This window comes from Aotus nancymaae, unplaced genomic scaffold (assembly GCF_030222135.1).
Source record: "Aotus nancymaae isolate 86718 unplaced genomic scaffold, 86718_ANA_hifiasm-v0.15.2.pri h1tg000004l, whole genome shotgun sequence".
NCBI classification, from domain to species: domain Eukaryota; kingdom Metazoa; phylum Chordata; class Mammalia; order Primates; family Aotidae; genus Aotus; species Aotus nancymaae.
The window spans coordinates 402,160-419,995 of NW_026988415.1; the positions used below are offsets into that span (position 1 = coordinate 402,160).

Consider the following 17,836-nt stretch of genomic DNA (forward strand, 5'->3'; position numbering starts at 1 on the left):
AATCTCAGTGCCGCTGTTTCAGCTGGTGCAGTGGGTCGCCACACGGGAAATCACACAGATCCCGGCACCTTTTCAACAGGCGACTGGAACACCTGGGAGAGAGTCGAACGTTCAACTATAAAAAACTCTCTGAGGCAGGGAGCCAGGTGATCAGGCTCAGCTGGTCCCACCCCCACAAAAAAACAGCAATTGGAAACGCTCTGTGTTGAGAGTTTCACAGCAAGCACAGCTGAACCCGGGACGGTCCAGCTCTGTGGGGGAGGGGTGTCCGCCATTACTGAGGCAGTCCACCACTACGGAGGTAGTCTGCCATTGCTGAGGCAGCCTGCTGTTGCCGAGGCAACCCGCTATTACAGAGAGAGTCCGCCATTACAGAGGTGGGCCACCATTGCCGAGGCAGTTCTAACTACATCCGTATAAATAGGACTGCAGGGAAGTTCACACAGCAGCTGGGCAGAGCCCACAACAGCTCAGCAAAGCCTCTGCAGGCAGACAGTGACTAGGTTGCCTCCTCGCTGGGCAGGGCAGCCCTGAAAAAAAAGGCAGCAGCACAACAGAAACTCATAATTAAAGCCCTAACTCCCCGGGACAGAGCACCTGGGAAAAGAAAAGGGGTTTATGAGTTCTGCTGCAGCAGACTTCAACATACCTGTCCAGCAACTCTGAATAAACAACAGAGCTCACAGCTCAGCACCTGAACTCCTATAAAGGACAGACTGTCTCCTCAAGCAGCTCCCTGACCCCCGTATATCCAAAGAGTCACCTCATAAAGGAGAGCTCAGACTGACATTTCGCAGGTATCCTTCTGGGACAAAGCAGAAGATGAAACTGGCAGCAACCCTTACCATTCTGCAGCCACTGCAGGTGATCCCCAGGCAAGCAGGGCCTGGAGTGGACCTCAGCAGTCCTACAGCAGAGGGGCCAGACTGTTAGAAGGAAAACTAAGAAACAAAAAGAAATAACTTCATCGTTGACAAACTGGACATCCACTCAGAGACCCAATCTGAAAATCAACAACTACAAAGATGACAGGTGGATAAATCCACAAAAATGGGAAGAAACCAGCACAAAAAGGATGAAAACACCCAAAACCAGAATGCCTCTCCTCCTCCAAGGGATCACACTCCTCACTAGCAAGGGAACAAGGCTGGATGGAGAATGAGTGTGATGAATTGACAGAATCAGGCTTCAGAAGGTGGGTAATAAGAAACTTCTGTGAGCTAAAAGAACATGTTCTAACCCAATGCAAAGAAACTAAGAACCTTGAAAAAAGATTTGATGAAATGCTAATGAGAATAGACAACTTATAAAGGAATATAAGTGAATTGATGGAGCTGAAAAACACAACACGAGAACTTCGCAAAATATACACAAGTTTCAACAGCCAAACTGACCAAGCAGAAGAAAGGATATCAGAGGTTGAAGATCAACTCAATGAAATAAAATGAGAAGGCAAATTAGAGAAAAAAGGGTAAAAAGGAATGAATAAAGTCTCCAAGAAATATGGGACTATGTGAAAAGACCTAATCTACGTTTGATAGGTGTACCTGAATGTGATGGAGAGAATGAATCCAAGCTGGAAAATACTCTTCAGGATATTATCCAGGAAAACTTCCCCAACCTAGCAAGGCAGGCCAATATTCAAGTCCAGGAAATACAGAGAACACTACAAAGATATTCCTCAAGAAGAGCAACCCCAAGGCACATAATCGTCAGATTCACCAGGGTTGAAATGAAGGAGAAAATGCTAAGGGCAGCCAGAGAGAAAGGTCGGGTTACCCACAAAGGGAAGCCCATCAGACTCAGAGCAGATCTCTCAGCAGAAACCCTACAAGCCAGAATAGAGTGGGGGCCGACATTCAACATCCTTAAAGAAAAGAACTTTCAACCTAGAATTTCATATCCAGCCAAACTAAGGTTCATAAGTGAAGGAAAAATAAAATCCTTTACGAAAAGGAATTGCTCAGAGATTTCATCACCACCAGGCCTGCTTTATAAGAGCTCCTGAAAGAGGCACTAAACATAGAAAGGAACAACCAGTACCAGCCACTCCAAAAACATACCAAATGGTAAAGAGCATCAACACAATGAAGAAATTGCATCGACTAATGGGCAAAACAGCCAGCTAGCATCAAAATGGCAGGATCAAATTCACATTTAACAATATTACCCTTAAATGTAAATGGGCTAAATGCCCCAATCAAAAGACACAGACTGGCAAATTGGATAAAAAGTCAAAACCCATCAGTGTGCTGTATCCAGGAAACCCATCTCACATGCAAGGATACACAAAGGCTCAAAATAAAGGGATGGAGGAAGATTTACCAAGCAAATGGAGAGCAAAAAAAAGCAGGAGTTGCAATTCTCCTCTCTGATAAAATAGACTTTAAACCAACAAAGACCAAAAGAGACAAAGAAGGATATTACATAATGGTAAAAGGATCAATGCAACAAGAAGACCTAATGATCCTAAATATTTGAGCACCTAATACAGGAGCACCCAGATACATAAGGCAAGTTCTTAATGACTTACAAAGAGACTTAGACTCCCACACAATAATAGTGGGAGACTAACACCACATTGTCAATATTAGACAGATCCATGAGACAGAAAATTATAAGGATATCCAGGACTTGAACTCAGACCTGGACCAAGCAAACCTAATAGACATTTACAGAACTCTCCACCCCAAATCCACAGAACATACATTCTTCTCAGCACCACATCGCACCTACTCTAAAATTGACCACATAATTGGAAGTAAATCACTCCTCAGCAAATGCAAAAGAACGGAAATCATAATAAACAGTCTCTCAGACCACAGTGCAATCAAGTTAGAACTCAGAATTCAGAAACCAAACCAGAACCACACAGCTTCATGAAAACTGAACAACTGGCTCTTGAATGTTGACTGGATAAACAATGAAATGAAGGCAGAAATAAAGATGTTCTTCGAAACCAACAAGAACGAAGACACAACATACCAGAATCTCTGGGACATGTTTAAAGCAGTCTCTAGAGGAAAATATATAGCAATAAATGCCCACATGAGAAGCAAGGAGAAATCTAAAATTGACACCCTATCGTCAAAATTGAAAGAGCTAGAGGGGCAAGATCAAAAAAACTCAAAACCTAGCAGAAGACAAGAAATAACAAAGATCAGAGCAGAACTGAAGGAGATAGAGACACAAAAAACCCTTCAAAAAATCAATAAATCCAGGAGCTGGTTTTTTTAAAAGATCAACAAAATAGACCACTAGCCAGATTAATAAAAAAGGTTTTTTGAAAAGATCAACAAAATAGACCACTAGTCAGATTAATAAAAAAGAAAAGAGAGAATAATCAAATAGATGCAATAAAAAAGCGATAAAGGGGATATCACCACAGATTCCACAGAAATTCAAACCATCATCAGAGATTATTACAAACAACTCTATGCACAAAAACTAGTAAACCTGGAAGAAAAGGATAAATTTCTGGACAGTTGCCTCCTCCCAAGCCTAAACCAGGAAGAAGTCGAAACCCTGAACAGACCAATAACAAGGTCTGAAGTTGAGGCAGCAATTAAGAGCCTACCACCCAAAAAAAGCCCAGGTCCAGATGGGTTCACAGCCGAATTCTACCAGACATACAAAAAGGAGCTGGTACCATTCCTTCTGAAACTATTCCAAATAATCCAAAAAGAGGGAATCCTTCCCACATCATTTTATGAGATAAACATCATCCTGATACCAAAACCCGGCAGAGACTCAGCAAGAAAATAAAACTATAGGCCAATATCCATGATGAACATAGATGCAAAAAATCTTCAATAAAATACTGTCAAGCCGACTGCAACAGCACATCAAAAAGCTTATCCACCATGATCAAGTATGATTCATCCCGGGGATGCAAGGCTGGTTCAACATATGCAAGTCTATAAACATAATTCACCACATAAACAGAACCAAAGACAAAAACCACATGATTATCTCAATTAATGTAGAGAAGGCCTTTGACAAAATTCAACAGCCCTTTATGCTAAAAACCCTCAATAAACTAGGTATTGATGGAACGTATCTCAAAATAATAAAAGCTATTTACGACAAACCCACAGCCAATATCATACTGAATGGGCAAAAACTGGAAGCATTCCCTTTGAAATCTGGCACTAGACAAGGATGCCCTCTCTCACCACTCCTATTCAATATAGTACTGGAAGTTCTAGGCAGAGCAATCAGGCAAGAAAAAGAAATAAAGGGTATTCAAATAGGAAAGGAGGAAGTCAAATTGTCTCTATTTGCAGGTGACATGATTGTATATCTAGAAGACCCCATCATCTCAGCCCAAAATCTCCTGAAACTGATAAGCAACTTCAGCAAAGTCTCAGGATACAAAATCAATGTGCAAAAATCACAAGCATTCCTATACACCAATAACAGACTTAAAGAGAGTGAAATCAAGAACGAACTGCCATTCACAATTGCTACAAAGAGAATAAAATACCTAGGAATGCAACTAACAAGGAACGTAAAGGACCTCTTCAAGGAAAACTACCAACTCAATGAAATAAGAGAGGACACAAACAGATGGAGAAACATTCCATGTTCATGGTTAGGAAGAATCAATATCGTGAAAATGGCCATACTGCCCAAAGTAATTTACAGATTCAACGCTATCCCCATCAAGCTACCAATGACCTTCTTCACAGAACTGGAAAAAACCACCTTAAACTTCATATGGAACCAAAAGAGAGCCCACATAGCCAAGTCAATTCTCAGCAAAAAGAACAAAGTGGGAGGCATCACACTACCGGACTTCAAACTGTACTACAAGGCTACAGTAATCAAAACAGCATGGTAATGGTACCAAAACAAAGATATAGACCAATGGAACACAATAGAGGCCTCGTAGGCAACACAACATATCTACAACCATACGATCTTTGACAAACCTGACAAAATCAAGCAATGGGGAAAGGATTCCCTGTTTAATAAATGGTGTTGGGAAAACTGGCTAGCCATGTGCAGAAAGCAGAAACTGGACCCCTTCCTGACACCTTACACTAAAATTAACTCCAGATGGATTAAAGACTTCAACATAAGACCTAACACCATAAAAACCCTAGAAGAAAATCGAGGCAAAACCATTCAGGACATAGGCATAGGCAAGGACTTCATGACCAAAACACCATAAGCATTGGCAACAAAAGCCAAAATAGACAAATGGGCCCTAATCAACCTCCACAGCTTCTGCATGGCAAAAGAAACCGTCATTAGAGTGAATCAGCAACCAACAGAATGGGAAAAAATTTTTGCAGTCTACCCATCTGACAAAAGGCTGATATCCAGAATTTACAAAGAACTAAAACAGATTTACAAGAAAAAAACAAACAAGCCCATTCAAAAGTGGCAAAGGATATGAACAGACACTTTACAAAAGAAGACATACATGAGGCCAACAAACAAATGAAAAAATGCTCATCATACTGGTCATTAGAGAAATGCAAATCAAAACTACATTAAGATACCATCTTATGCCAGTTAGAATGGCGATCATTAAAAAGTCTGGAGACAACAGATGCTGGAGAGGATGTGGAGAAATAGGAAAACTTTTACACTGTTGGTGGGAGTGTAAATTAGTTCAACCATTGTGGAATACAGTGTGGTGCTTCCTCAAGGATCTAGAAATAGAAATTCCATTTGAACCAGCAATCCCATTACTAGGTATATATCCAAAGGATTATAAATCATTCTACTATAAGGACACATGCACACGAATGTTCACTGCAGCACAGTTTACCATAGCAAAGACCTGGAACCAGCCCAAATGCCCATCGATGATAGACTGGACAGGGAAAATGTGGCACATATACACCATGGAATACTATGCAGCCATCAAAAACGATGAGTTCGTGTCCTTTGTAGGGACATGGATGAACCTGGAAACCATCATTCTCAGCAAACTGACATAAGAACACAAAATCAAACACTGCATGTTCTCACTCATAGATAGGTGTTGAACAATGAGAACACATGGACACAGGGAGGGGAGCATCACACACTGGGGTCTGTTGGGGGGAAATAGGGGAGGGACAGTGGTGGGGTGGGGAGTTGGGGAGAGATAGCATGGGGAGAAATGCCAGACATAGGTGATGGGGGCAAGGCAGCAAATCACACTGCCAAGTGTGTACCTATGCAACAATCTTGCATGTTCTTCACATGAACCCCTAAACCTAAAATGCAATAATAAAAAATAAAAAAAATAAAAAAGATGTGAAGAACACAGGAGGGGGTTTTGGAGGAAGATGAACATGGCCAATTTTAGAGACTCTGGGTTTGAGATTATGATGAATGAACCAAGTACAGATATCCAGGAGATGGCTGGATATACAGAACTGACGAGATCCCAAGGGCACCTCAAACTCAAAATGTCCAGAACTAAATGCAGTTCTCTCACCAAACTACATATTCTCCAAAGTTCCCCATCTCTGTGGCTGGTTACAAAAGCAAGAAACCTAGGAGTCACCCCTGACATCCCCTTCTCCACTACCCTTAAGCCAGTCTCCCATGTCTATCTCTTAAATCAGTCTCAATTCTGCCATCCACTCCAATTCTACCAGCAACGTCTCCGGGCCACTGCCCTAGTTGCAGTGGTCTCTGTACGTACTATCGCTCCCCGTAATGTGGCCAGGGTGATCTTTTAGAAGAGCACATCTGATGCTATCATTCCCTGGCTCACACCACTTCAAAAGTAGTGTGGAAAGCTACAAAAGCTTCTGATTGCTAAACTCTAAAAACCCAAATCATGGGGGAGGGGATGGGAAGATGTTGGTCAAAGGACACAAAATTTCAATTAATAGAAGGAGTAAGTTTCAGAGATCTACTGTATGACATAGTGACTACAACTAATAACTATCGTGTACTGGAAAATTACTGAGAGTAAATTTTAAATGTTCTGACCACACAAAATATGTATGTGAGGCCATGCTTATGTTACGTAGCTTGATTGACTCATTCTACAATGTGTATGTGCTTCAAAACACGTTGCACATGATATATACAATTTTTGTCAATTAAAAAATAAAGGGCTGGGCATGGTGGCTCATGCCTGCAGTCCCAGCACTTTGGGAGGCCAAGAAAGGCAGATTGCTTAAGCCCAGGAGTTTGAGACCAGCCTGGGCAACACAGCAAGACCCTATCTCTACAAGAAACACAAAGCAGTCCCAGCTACTCAGGAAGTTGAGGTGGGAGGATTGCTTGAGCTCAAGAGATCGTGGCTGCAGTGAGCTATGATTGCGCTACTGGACTCCAGCCTATGTAACAGCGAGACCCTGTCTCAAATCAATCAATCAAATGAATAAATGAAAAAATTAAAACCCAAAATCCTGAACAGGGTGGGCAAGGCCTAGGACATCTGGCCAACATCTACCTCTCTTACCTCACCCCTTGCCATTGTCCCCCCACTCAGCCATACTGTCATCTTTTCATGCTTCCTTTGGTCTCAGGTCCTCTCAAATGCTGTTCTCTCAGCTTCTTCTCACCTCCTCAGTCCCTGCCTCACATCTAGGGAACTTGCATGCATTCTTCAGACCCCAGATCAAGCGTCATTTTCTCAGGACAATTTCTCAGACTCCTCAAACTATTGTGCTCCTGTACTACTCCCATGCTCCCGATCACAGCTTGTTATTATATATTGGTGTGATTATTAGAAGAATGTCTGTCAATCCCATTAGAACTATAAGCTTTGTGAGGGAGGAACTATGTCTGCCGTGCTCACCACCATATCCTAGCCCCTGGCATAGTGCGTAACACATATGGGACTCTCAGATATTCAATGAATATAGAATGAAAGCTTGGGACTGGAGCTAGAGAAGTAGAAAGCAACTGACAATGGAGAAAAAAGAGGGTGAGGACCGAACTCTGGGGAAAATAGTATTTAGGAGGTAGGAAAGAAAAAATGAGCTGCAGAGAAGGCAAAAGGCAGAAGTGAGAGAAGAGCCAAGAATTCATGGGGAAAAGGATAAAGGAAGGAGCAGTCAACACAATCAATCCCTGCATAGAAACGTAAAAGTCCAGAACTCAACCAAAGCCATCGGAATTGAGCAGTGAAGGTGTAGTTTCAATAGGGAAGAGGAGCCAGACCACAAGAAGGAGTCAGTAGTCCGGAAATGGAAGCAGCATGTGTGGACTAGTTTTAAAGAAGTTTGTCCAAGAAAGGGCAGAAAGAGGATGATTGTATCAGTGGTAGCAGGAATACAAGGTGTTTTCAAATAAAGACACTTGAGCAAGGCCAGGCGTGGTGGCTCACACCTGTAATCCCAGCACTTTGGGAGGTTGAAGTGGGCAGATCATATGAGGTCAGGAGTTCGAGACCAGCCTAGACAACATGGTGAAACCTCATCTCTACTAAAAATACAAAAAATAACTGGGTGTGGTGGTGCATGCCTGTAATTCCAGCTACTTGGGAAGCTGAGGTGGGAGAATCACTTGAACCCAGGAGGCAGAGGTTACAGTGAGCTGATATCACACCACTGTACTCCAACCTGGGCAACAAAGCAAGACTCTGTGTCAAAATGGAAGGAAGGAAGGAAGAAAAGAGGGAGGGAGAGACTTGAGCAGATTCACAGAGCAGGGGGAAGGAGAACCAAAAATGATGAAAACCAAAAATGTAAGATGCAGAATAACTAATGGGGAACTGAGACTCTAGAGGAGAAAGGAGAAAGGTTTAAAGAGTGGGATTCACTTTGGAAAATAAGATGTCTGATTCCTTCCTCTCATATGCGAGGGAAGGAGGAAAAGCTAGGTGAAGATAGACCTCTTTCGGTGGTGACAAGGGGACTTATGACAGCGCAGAGAGGATGATTTTTAACTTTTCAACATAATAAGAGATGAGGTCAGCTCAAGAGCATGGAAGGTTTGTCACTGCAGTGGTGGAGGGTGTAATGAGAAGTCAATCTGGGACTGAAAGAATTGCCAAAGCAGCGATGAGACCCTTTCTGAAAGCCTGAACTTGTAGTGGAACTAATTAATTAAACCTGTTATGTGACTTTCAACATCAGGGCTTAGTAGCCCTCAGACCCTAAAGTTTGGGGATTAGCATGTGGACAAGGGACAAAGGAACCAAGGGTATTAACGAGAATTAGGTTTCGTTTTATTTTTTAAACATAAAAAAAGCATTTGTTTTGCAGCAGCAATATAAGAAGATGATTTAAGACTAGAAGTTTAAAAGAATACCTATAGCATGAATCCTATGTTCCCACTGACGTTCCCATTTATGGCTATACTAGGGTGTTTTATTATAGTCTATTTAGCATTATTTCACCTACTATAAAAGGAAAAGAGGTGCCAAATCCACAAGAGAGAAGGACCTGAAAAGGACAGTCTCGAAAAGTTTCCAATGCTTTTTTTTTTTTTCAAAGAAAAAATACTACAGGAATCCTTTTTGCTTGTGCTTGTAATTAAGTGGACTGGCCTTCCCTCTGAAATGTAGGTCTGGCTTTGAAATGCTCACACGGGAAGGTAAATTCTGCCTCCCTTCCTGGCAGTATCCAAGGCTTACAGGTCCAATGACAGCCACCAACAGAGATTAGGGAACCTGAGTGCTGCTGCACTTGTTCCATGCCCAGCCCTTAGATGGCATGACACTCAGCACCCATCCGAAAGTCATTTTGCAACCGAGTATTTGAGACAACTGACATGTAGACTGCCTATTCGTCTTGATTCTCCAAATATTATCTTTGCACTGGTAATTCATCAGAAAAACAAAGTAGACCACATTACACTAGTTCTTCATGGAAGTACCTTTACCAATTAAAAGTTAACATTGTATGCTCCATCTTTATAGAGAGTCAACAAAAGAACCAGCAAATCAAACAGAATTCAAGAAACCTTGAGAAATACATTGCCTGAAGAATTGAATCACTGTGTCACTATCTTTTAAAGAAAAGCCAAACAACAAATTTGTCCTTGAATTTAATCCAGGAAGAATGTGCTGTTTCTGACTCGTCATCAGAAAATGAATACTCTCTATCCAACATGTTTCTCATCTTGCCAGCAGTCCTGAACCTAGAGCCAAATTATACTGCCCAAGGGTTCTGATATGCTCAACTGGAAGCCTTAAAAGCCCCCATTCCTTTAGCTTCCCCTACATTTCCTATATTTCATTCTATTTTAAAAAGGGATGTGAGTGGATGGATGCGGTGGCTCACACTTGTAATCCCTGCACTTTGGGAGGCCAAGGTGGACAGATCACAAGGTCAGGAGTTCAAGACCAGCCTGGCCAACACAGTGAAACCTTGTCTCTGCTAAAAATACAAAAATTAGCTGGGCATGGTGGCAGACACCTGTAATCCCAGCTACTCGGGAGGCTGAGGCAGAAGAATCGCTTGAACCCGGGAGGCAGAGGTTGCAGTGAGCCAAGATCGCACCACTGCACTCCAGCCAGGGCGACAGAGCTAGACTCCGTCTCAAAAAATAAAAATAAAAATAAAATACAAAGGGATGTGTGAAATGACCAGCAGTGAGAAATACTAACTTTTTTAGTGATTACCTCTGTTGTGAAGTGGGAGGAAAGGATGGGATGTCTTCAGCTGAGAGGTGGACCCACAGACATTTATGTTATTTTTCATAAGCTTTCTATAGTAAATACTTCAGAACGATTTTTAAGAGGGGTGGAGGGCAAATGGCAGAGATGGGGTGGGGATGAAGGTATGTTCTAGGTGAACAAAATGGCTACAAGAGAAGTCCATAGGTGAAGAAGCAGAGGGCTTACTTAGGAAGACCAAGTTGCTCATAGGAGCCAAAGCATAGGGTGTATACACAGGGGAGGGGGAAAGCTAAGATGGCGGCAGTGTGGTGAGGACCGTGAACACCTGGCTAGGGAATGTGTGATAAGGTAGGAAAGGAGAGTTTCTGAGTAAGGGAATGAGAAGATTGCAGGTATGTCTTAAGGAACAGATAAAATGGAAGGGAGAGACGCTGAAGTCAGGGAGGCCTAGCTGAAGGAGACTGCCAGGCATGGGGGATTAGGGTAGGGCAACATGACTAGAAGGGATGGGGCAAATGTGATGAAGTCTACAGAGGAGAAGCGGGGATGGGTAGACAGAGGAGACTCCAGGGTGATGAGAAGAAAATGGCACCATTGAGAGAAACAAGAACACTAAAAGGAGAAAGTTGAGTTAAACAATTTCAGCTTGACCATGAGTCTGGGATGCCAGGTGAAAATTCAAGGTATCTCCAACAGGCAGTAAGGAATGAGAAACTGGGGCTCAAAAAAAAGCCCAGGGACTGTGCCAGGGTGGCATCTGCTTTGTCTACCTGTCAGCTGTGGTCATGCTCAGATAAAAGAGTCAATGGAAAGGGCTGGGTAAACTCTAAGGAGCTTTGTTACTATACAATTTCATGTGCATAGAAGTGACTAAAGTCAAGCGGGTAGCTTAAAGCCACGGGGAGAAGAATGAATGGAGAGCAGCTCACTGAGGTCTGGAACATGCAGAATCTTTACAGAAAGAGCAAGGTGGAAGAGGGCTGTGGGAAAGACCCAAGGACTCACATCTCCATGGAATCTGTTCTCACTGGGGCTCCTGTGAGCCTCCTCCTCCTGGACACATTCTATGGCCTCTTTTCATTCTTTATCTTACTGAACCTTGCAACATTTCACACCATGGTCCACTCCTTCTTGAGATTCTTTTCTCCTACTGACTTCCATCACAGCCCTTTATCCAGAGATTTTCTACTGCTCTGACTGCTGCCGCTTGGTTATCTCCACTGGCTCTTCTCGCTCTCCCCACCATGGAAAAGTGTGCATGTCCACTGGGGTCCTCTCCTTAGCCCATATCTTTTTATGTTACATATTCATCCAAGGTGATCTCATGAATGTCTGTGGTCTTTAGTGCTACCAATGAAACCTCAGAGTCAGGTTTCCAACTGCTTCTGAGCCATTTCCACGTGGTAGTTGTAGAGTTGTAAGTCCATGCCTTCAGACTCATTTCCCCATTGGGCTTATCTACAACATATTCCTTCTCCTATAATATAATGTCTATTTGGATGAATGGGAGCAGCTCCTATCATTCAAGTGAAAGTTTGTTCAACTACTTCCTCCAAATGGCCACCCAAGCCCTCCAAATCTCTCATGGCTGTCCCCTCTTTTCTATCTCCACTATGACTGTACTAAGCCCTTACCACTTACCTGGAAAACTAAAATAACTTCCTAGTTGGGCTTCCTGACTTCAGTCTCTCCCTCCCCTAACCCATCCCACACACTGTAGCCAGAGTTCTCTTCCTGAAATCACATAGGATATGTCATTGTCCATGTAACTTGCCTACTGCTTAATTGTGACTTATGAGACCCTTAAGGCTGCTGGCTCTTCTTCCAGCCTCATCCCCTTCTGTTCCCCACGCCTCGCTCAACCCTCAATGTTCCAGCTCCAACAGATCATTCAAACATGTTCATAACATATGGTGCTTTTCCATATTGTTATACATGCGATACAGAAAAGCACCATAGAGATGTGGAAACCGTCTACCTGATATGCTCCTCTTTCCTTCCTGTCCAGAAAATTGTTACCATTCTTCAAGACTTGGTTCAAGTATCATCTCCCTATAAAGCATTCTGTGACTCGTCACATTGGCATGATCATCTTCTCCCTTCTGACAGCACTATGCATACTGCTGTGGGCTTTGTCATATTACAACACAATTACTCAACTCTATATCCTATGAGGCTGTGCAGGCCTCAAGGTAGAGTATTATCCACCTTGCACAGTGTTAAATTCACCATGGTGCTCAGCGAATGTTTCTGGAATGAAGACATGAATACCTGAATGAACAAGGGTTAAGGTGTCTTTCTCATGCACTATAGCACCTAAACACAAAGTGCTCCTGGAAGGAGCCCTGAAAGCAGTCCTACTCATGGTAGTCTACCAGATTACAGGCTGTCACCTGCCTACAGTAGGTCCTACTATAGTCACAACATTAACCCAAAGCCAAATTCCTTAGTGCCCTTAAGGCCAAAAGGTGGCTATGTGATTTCTCAACTCCAGAAGCAATGTTAGTATTCAAGATGCCACAATGTAGTAGGGGCCATACTGTGGTTAAACCACAATGACTAGGCCTTTGCCCTCTGAGCAGCACTAACAACATAGGAGCCCATTTCCTCTCAAGTTCACTCAATACACTTTTACTGTATATTACTGCCTACCAGGACACTGTACTAGTTAGGCATGAAGGACCAAAAGGACTCAGCATTTGATAAGACCACAGACAGAGCAGCAAATAAGACAGGATCCATTCATTCAAAACATACTGACTTAGCATCTTCAATGTGCCAGACTCCTTCCTAAGAACTGAAAGAACATCAGCGAATAGACAGACAAGCATCCTTGTCCTCAGAGAGACAACAAACAAGATGAATTAGTCAAATATATAACATAGGGGATAGTGACAAGTGCTCAGGAGAAAAATTAAACACAGAAAAGAGGTATTCAAAGTTTAGCTAAAGGGCCAGGGAAGGTTTCATAGCAATGTGTTAACACAGAGGCATGAAGAAAAGGCTGCAGGGACACAAAGGAAAAGTGATTCCTTCGAGAGAAACTGGGGAAGACTCCAGAGAGGGCGTGGCTTTTGAGGCGGGTTCTGGAGGATGAATAGCAGCTTCTGAAAGGGGTGGAGAAAGGGCATCCAGGTTCGGTGAGAATGCACGATGGGAGAAGGAAAGGCTCTGTGCACTTGGGGAGAAGTGATGTCAGTCAAGGCTGGAGAAGTCAGAAGGACTTTCATGCCATAGAAAGAGAATGGATTTTATTCTCTGGGCCACAGGGATCCAATGGTAGTTTTGGAACTGAGAAGCAAAGGGGTCAGCCTCACTCTAAGGATGAACACACTGGAGATGGGGTGCGGGGCAGACTGTGGGGTCAGACCATGCAAGGAGAGTGAGGTAGAAGCAGGCCACGGTGGCACTCTCAGGACATGGCCACTGTTCCTCTACTTCGCTGGGCCACAGGAGGCAAGGAATCTGCCCTTGACACCTTAGAAATAGCAGAGCTGACTCCAGAATCAGACCACACACATCTAGACTGATCACTCCCACTGCAGTGTTTACATACCTGCAACAAATAGGTGTCCACTTCAAAATGCCAGTGAGATGACAGTTCTTTGTCAAACATGCAAAACAATTTTTCAGTTTGCAGCAGAATCCACAATTAATGCTCTTGTTTAGGACTTTAGTTGAAGAAACACTATGATGACTATGTTTTTAGACTCCTGTGTAACCATTTACATAGCATTCTTTATATGATGTTTTCTGCTGTTAGCTGCCTGCTTTTATACTTGGACTAAATGTTGTGGCCAATAGCTTAAAATGTTTATGTAAAATTTAGTGGAAGAAGAAATAAGTTAGTAGTCAGTGTCAGATAACTACTTATCTTATTCACCCACTCAGCACTAACACCACCCTCTAGGGCATCATATGCAAAAATAAAACTTGCTGAGAATTCTCCCAACTGTAAAAGTAATACGTGTTCATTATGGGTTTTTGAAAAATATTGACAAGTGAAAGGAAGAAGACATGTATAATCCCTCTCTTCAGATAGCCCAAATACTGAAGTCTTTGGTGTATTTCTTTCCAGCTTCTTTTCTACAGATAACTTTTGTTTTTCGTAGTTGAGGTCACACTACATACACAATCTTGTTGTATCATCAAAGTCTGAATAACTTCCCCAGTTCATCATCAGTGACAGCATAAGGTGGAACTGGGTACACGGGGTGAGTCAAAAAACCAAGGGTGCAAGAAGCAAAAGGGACCATAATGTTTAATTGTAACTTTTGACAATTCTCCCATATATTAGCATAAAATCTTTCAATCTATCCTAATTTGACCCTTGGGAGCTCTACAGAATAAATCTAATCCCTGCTCCACAGAAAGGCGCTTCAAATATTCAAAGATGGATCCATCATGTCCCCTTTTAGCCATCCTTTCTTCAGACAAGATCAGCATTTATTTTGATCACTGCTCAAACTGCAGTCCCTTCATTAATCTGGTTATCTGTGTCTGAACTCTCTTTAGTTTGTTAATGTCCCTCTTAAAACTTGCCATCTGGCTTTGAACACAGTATTTCAGATGGAGCTATTGTTTCATTTTGTCTGGCAATTATTATGTATACTTCTATTAACTCAGCCTAGGGGTAGATTAGCTTTTAATCAGTCATATCCAATTACTGGTTCAAATAAGCTTGGATCCCTGTTAAGACAGACCTCCTATCCCTTACTGATAACAACTGATTTTTACTAATTGTTATCTACACTCAATTTTATATAATTAGTTTTGTTCCAATATCCTATCCAGTTAAGATCATTTCAAACCCTGATCCCATCACCTAGCACATTGGCTAGGATGGTGTTTTTCACATATTGGAAATGCATGTGTTCTATGTGCTCCTCTGCATTGCACCAGAAATGCTGGAAAGGAAGGGCCCCGCACAGCGAGATGTTAGTGACCACTCTTCCTGGAATTAAGCCTGAAATCCATAGCCTATAACTCCACCTAAGTGTACTGCCACCATTCGGCCCAGGTGTCTTTACCAGGGTCTGTCCTACGGCCTTGACTCCATCCAGACAATGTGCCAATAACACTACCAGGGGTTGATTTCTTTTCTAAGTACTTAAAAATCATCTGTTTAAAATTATCATTTGTAGTATTTTTGCCAATTGTTGCCAAGGGTGAACATCCAGCTCACTGTTGTTTTCAGAATCTTCGTTCCCATTCTGGAAAGCTAGAACATTCACTCATCTCCACTCTTACTTAAAAGTTTGAATAGAGTCACATAAATAAAATGCCCTGTGGCCTGATCCATGTACCTATCCCTACAAGCACTGTGCTAGAGGAAATTCCATAAGTTGGGGCAGCTATATCAAAGTGGGTTCCCACAGCTAAGGCGATGGGGATAATAAACAGCATTTTTTTCAGAATTCAAACATAATAATGAACACCGTAAAGAAAAAAAAAAGGTTAAAAGTTACAAACTAATCTAGATTAGAACTGTCCTAAAAAATGGTGGAGTAAAAGCAATGAAACAAAAGCTACATTTTCCCAACAGCCTCAAGGTCATCTGTGTAGAAGCTACTGATGGGCTACTCTCTGTGAACCCTGGACCTCTTCCCTGTTCACATCTCATCAAAATATACCTCCCCTTCAGGCTGACCTGGCCAATGACAACCCACTACATCTACCAGAAGTCCTTGGTGACAGCCACAGCAGCTACTCACTCTCTCTTCCCTTTCTAAGGTACCTCTTTTCCATCTCATTGTCCTAGCCATGAAACATTCCTCGAAATGCTGTGACAAACCTTTCATGGCCGGGGATTGAAAAAGTAGAGTGGCAGTAAGCCATACCATAGTTACGCTAGTTCTCCACTGCTACCTGGTGCTTTATCACTGAACACTCGAAAAAGTTCTAGCATAGCGGGCCTTACCCAGAAATTCACATCAGTATCCTCCTCTGTGATATTTTAGAAAATAGAACTGTGCCTGGACCCCAGGCCTGGATATTCTGATGCACTCTATCTAGGATATCTGTATATATATATTTTTTTAACTTTTATGGATACTATGTTGTTTGTTAAGCTCCACAAGTGGGTCTCATCTGTGCTTCTGGCAAAGAACCACTGTTCTACACCTAACTTCTCCAAACTAGCAAATGGTTACAATTACTAACCCCTCCCCCACCATTATGAGGGATAAGACTATTTTTTATTTACCCTATTCCTTACATATACAAGTGTTAGTATTAAATGCGTTTTGCATAAGCAAAATATTAAGAGTTAGAAGCAAATATATCCCATGTTAATTTGACCCACAGTCAATCTTGCAAAGTAGAAGAGAAACAATTTAGCATTATCTTTAACAGTTAGGGTCATCTTTATGGTCTTATATTCTACTTACCGTTTCCAAACTTCTTAAATAAAGACGATAATTTGTGATGTAAACTCTTCCCTTAATGGGGCCATTGAAAGGACATATGTAAATAACTTCTTTGTCTATTGAGATAAAAAAAGTACCCTAAAATAATGGAAACATATACCAAGATACACAACAAATGGCACTAATTTAATATAAACTATTCAGCTAAGAATAACTACAATCTTAAAAATTACTGAAAAGGTTGAAAGCAAGCACTGGCAATGCTTCTACATTACTGGCTGGGTTGAGTTGAGATAGTGGGGGAACCACTGGGGCCACATCACCTCCAGGCACTCACAATGCTTCCGAGCTTTCCCACAATGCTGTCACTACCTGGGGCAAGGTGACAACAGCTCCACAGCAGAAGTGAATTAGAATATTGCTGCTGCTACCCTAAAGTGGTTGTAAAGGTAACAACGATTTGAGCTACTTCAACCAGAGGAAGGCAACTCACCTGGGACAGTCTCATGGACTAACCGATAGACTAAGAGGTGAGGCTACCGATCTCTAACCACAGAAACATAATCATGTTTTTTATAAATGTCAGCAGTAAAAATCTTTTCAGTTTATTCTTTTTTTTTTCTTTTTAAATAGGGTCTTGCTGTATTGCCCGAGCCGGAGTTCAGTGGCACAATCATGGCTCACTGCAGCCTCGACCTCCCAGGTTCAAGCAATCCTCCCACCTCAGCCTCCTGAGTAGCTGGGACTATGGGTATGCGCCATTGCACCTAGCTCATTTTTTAATTTTTAGTAAAGATGACGTTTTGCTATGTTGCCCAGGCTGGTCACCAACTCCTGGCCTCAAGTGATCCTTCTACTTCAGCCTCTCAAAGTGCTGGGATTACAGGTGTGAGCCACTGCACCAACCCTCTTTCTCTTTTTAATAGTCTAGAATAGAGTT

General features: G+C 42.3%; 1 protein-coding gene across 5 annotated transcripts in view; it reads right to left on the reverse strand.

The window, feature by feature from the left end:
- Positions 1-17,836, reverse strand: part of MTM1 (myotubularin 1) — a 118,100-nt gene that overhangs the window by 70,688 nt on the left and 29,576 nt on the right. For 4 of the 5 annotated variants that reach the window (XM_012477329.2, XM_012477327.2, XM_064360580.1 and 1 more), the window contains exon 4: positions 16,918-17,012. In XM_012477329.2, the coding sequence (XP_012332752.1) occupies positions 16,918-17,012 (95 nt within the window). Of the gene's footprint in view, positions 1-14,084; positions 14,344-16,917; positions 17,013-17,836 lie in introns of those variants that run through there. The other variant, XM_012477330.3, reaches the window with a different exon arrangement.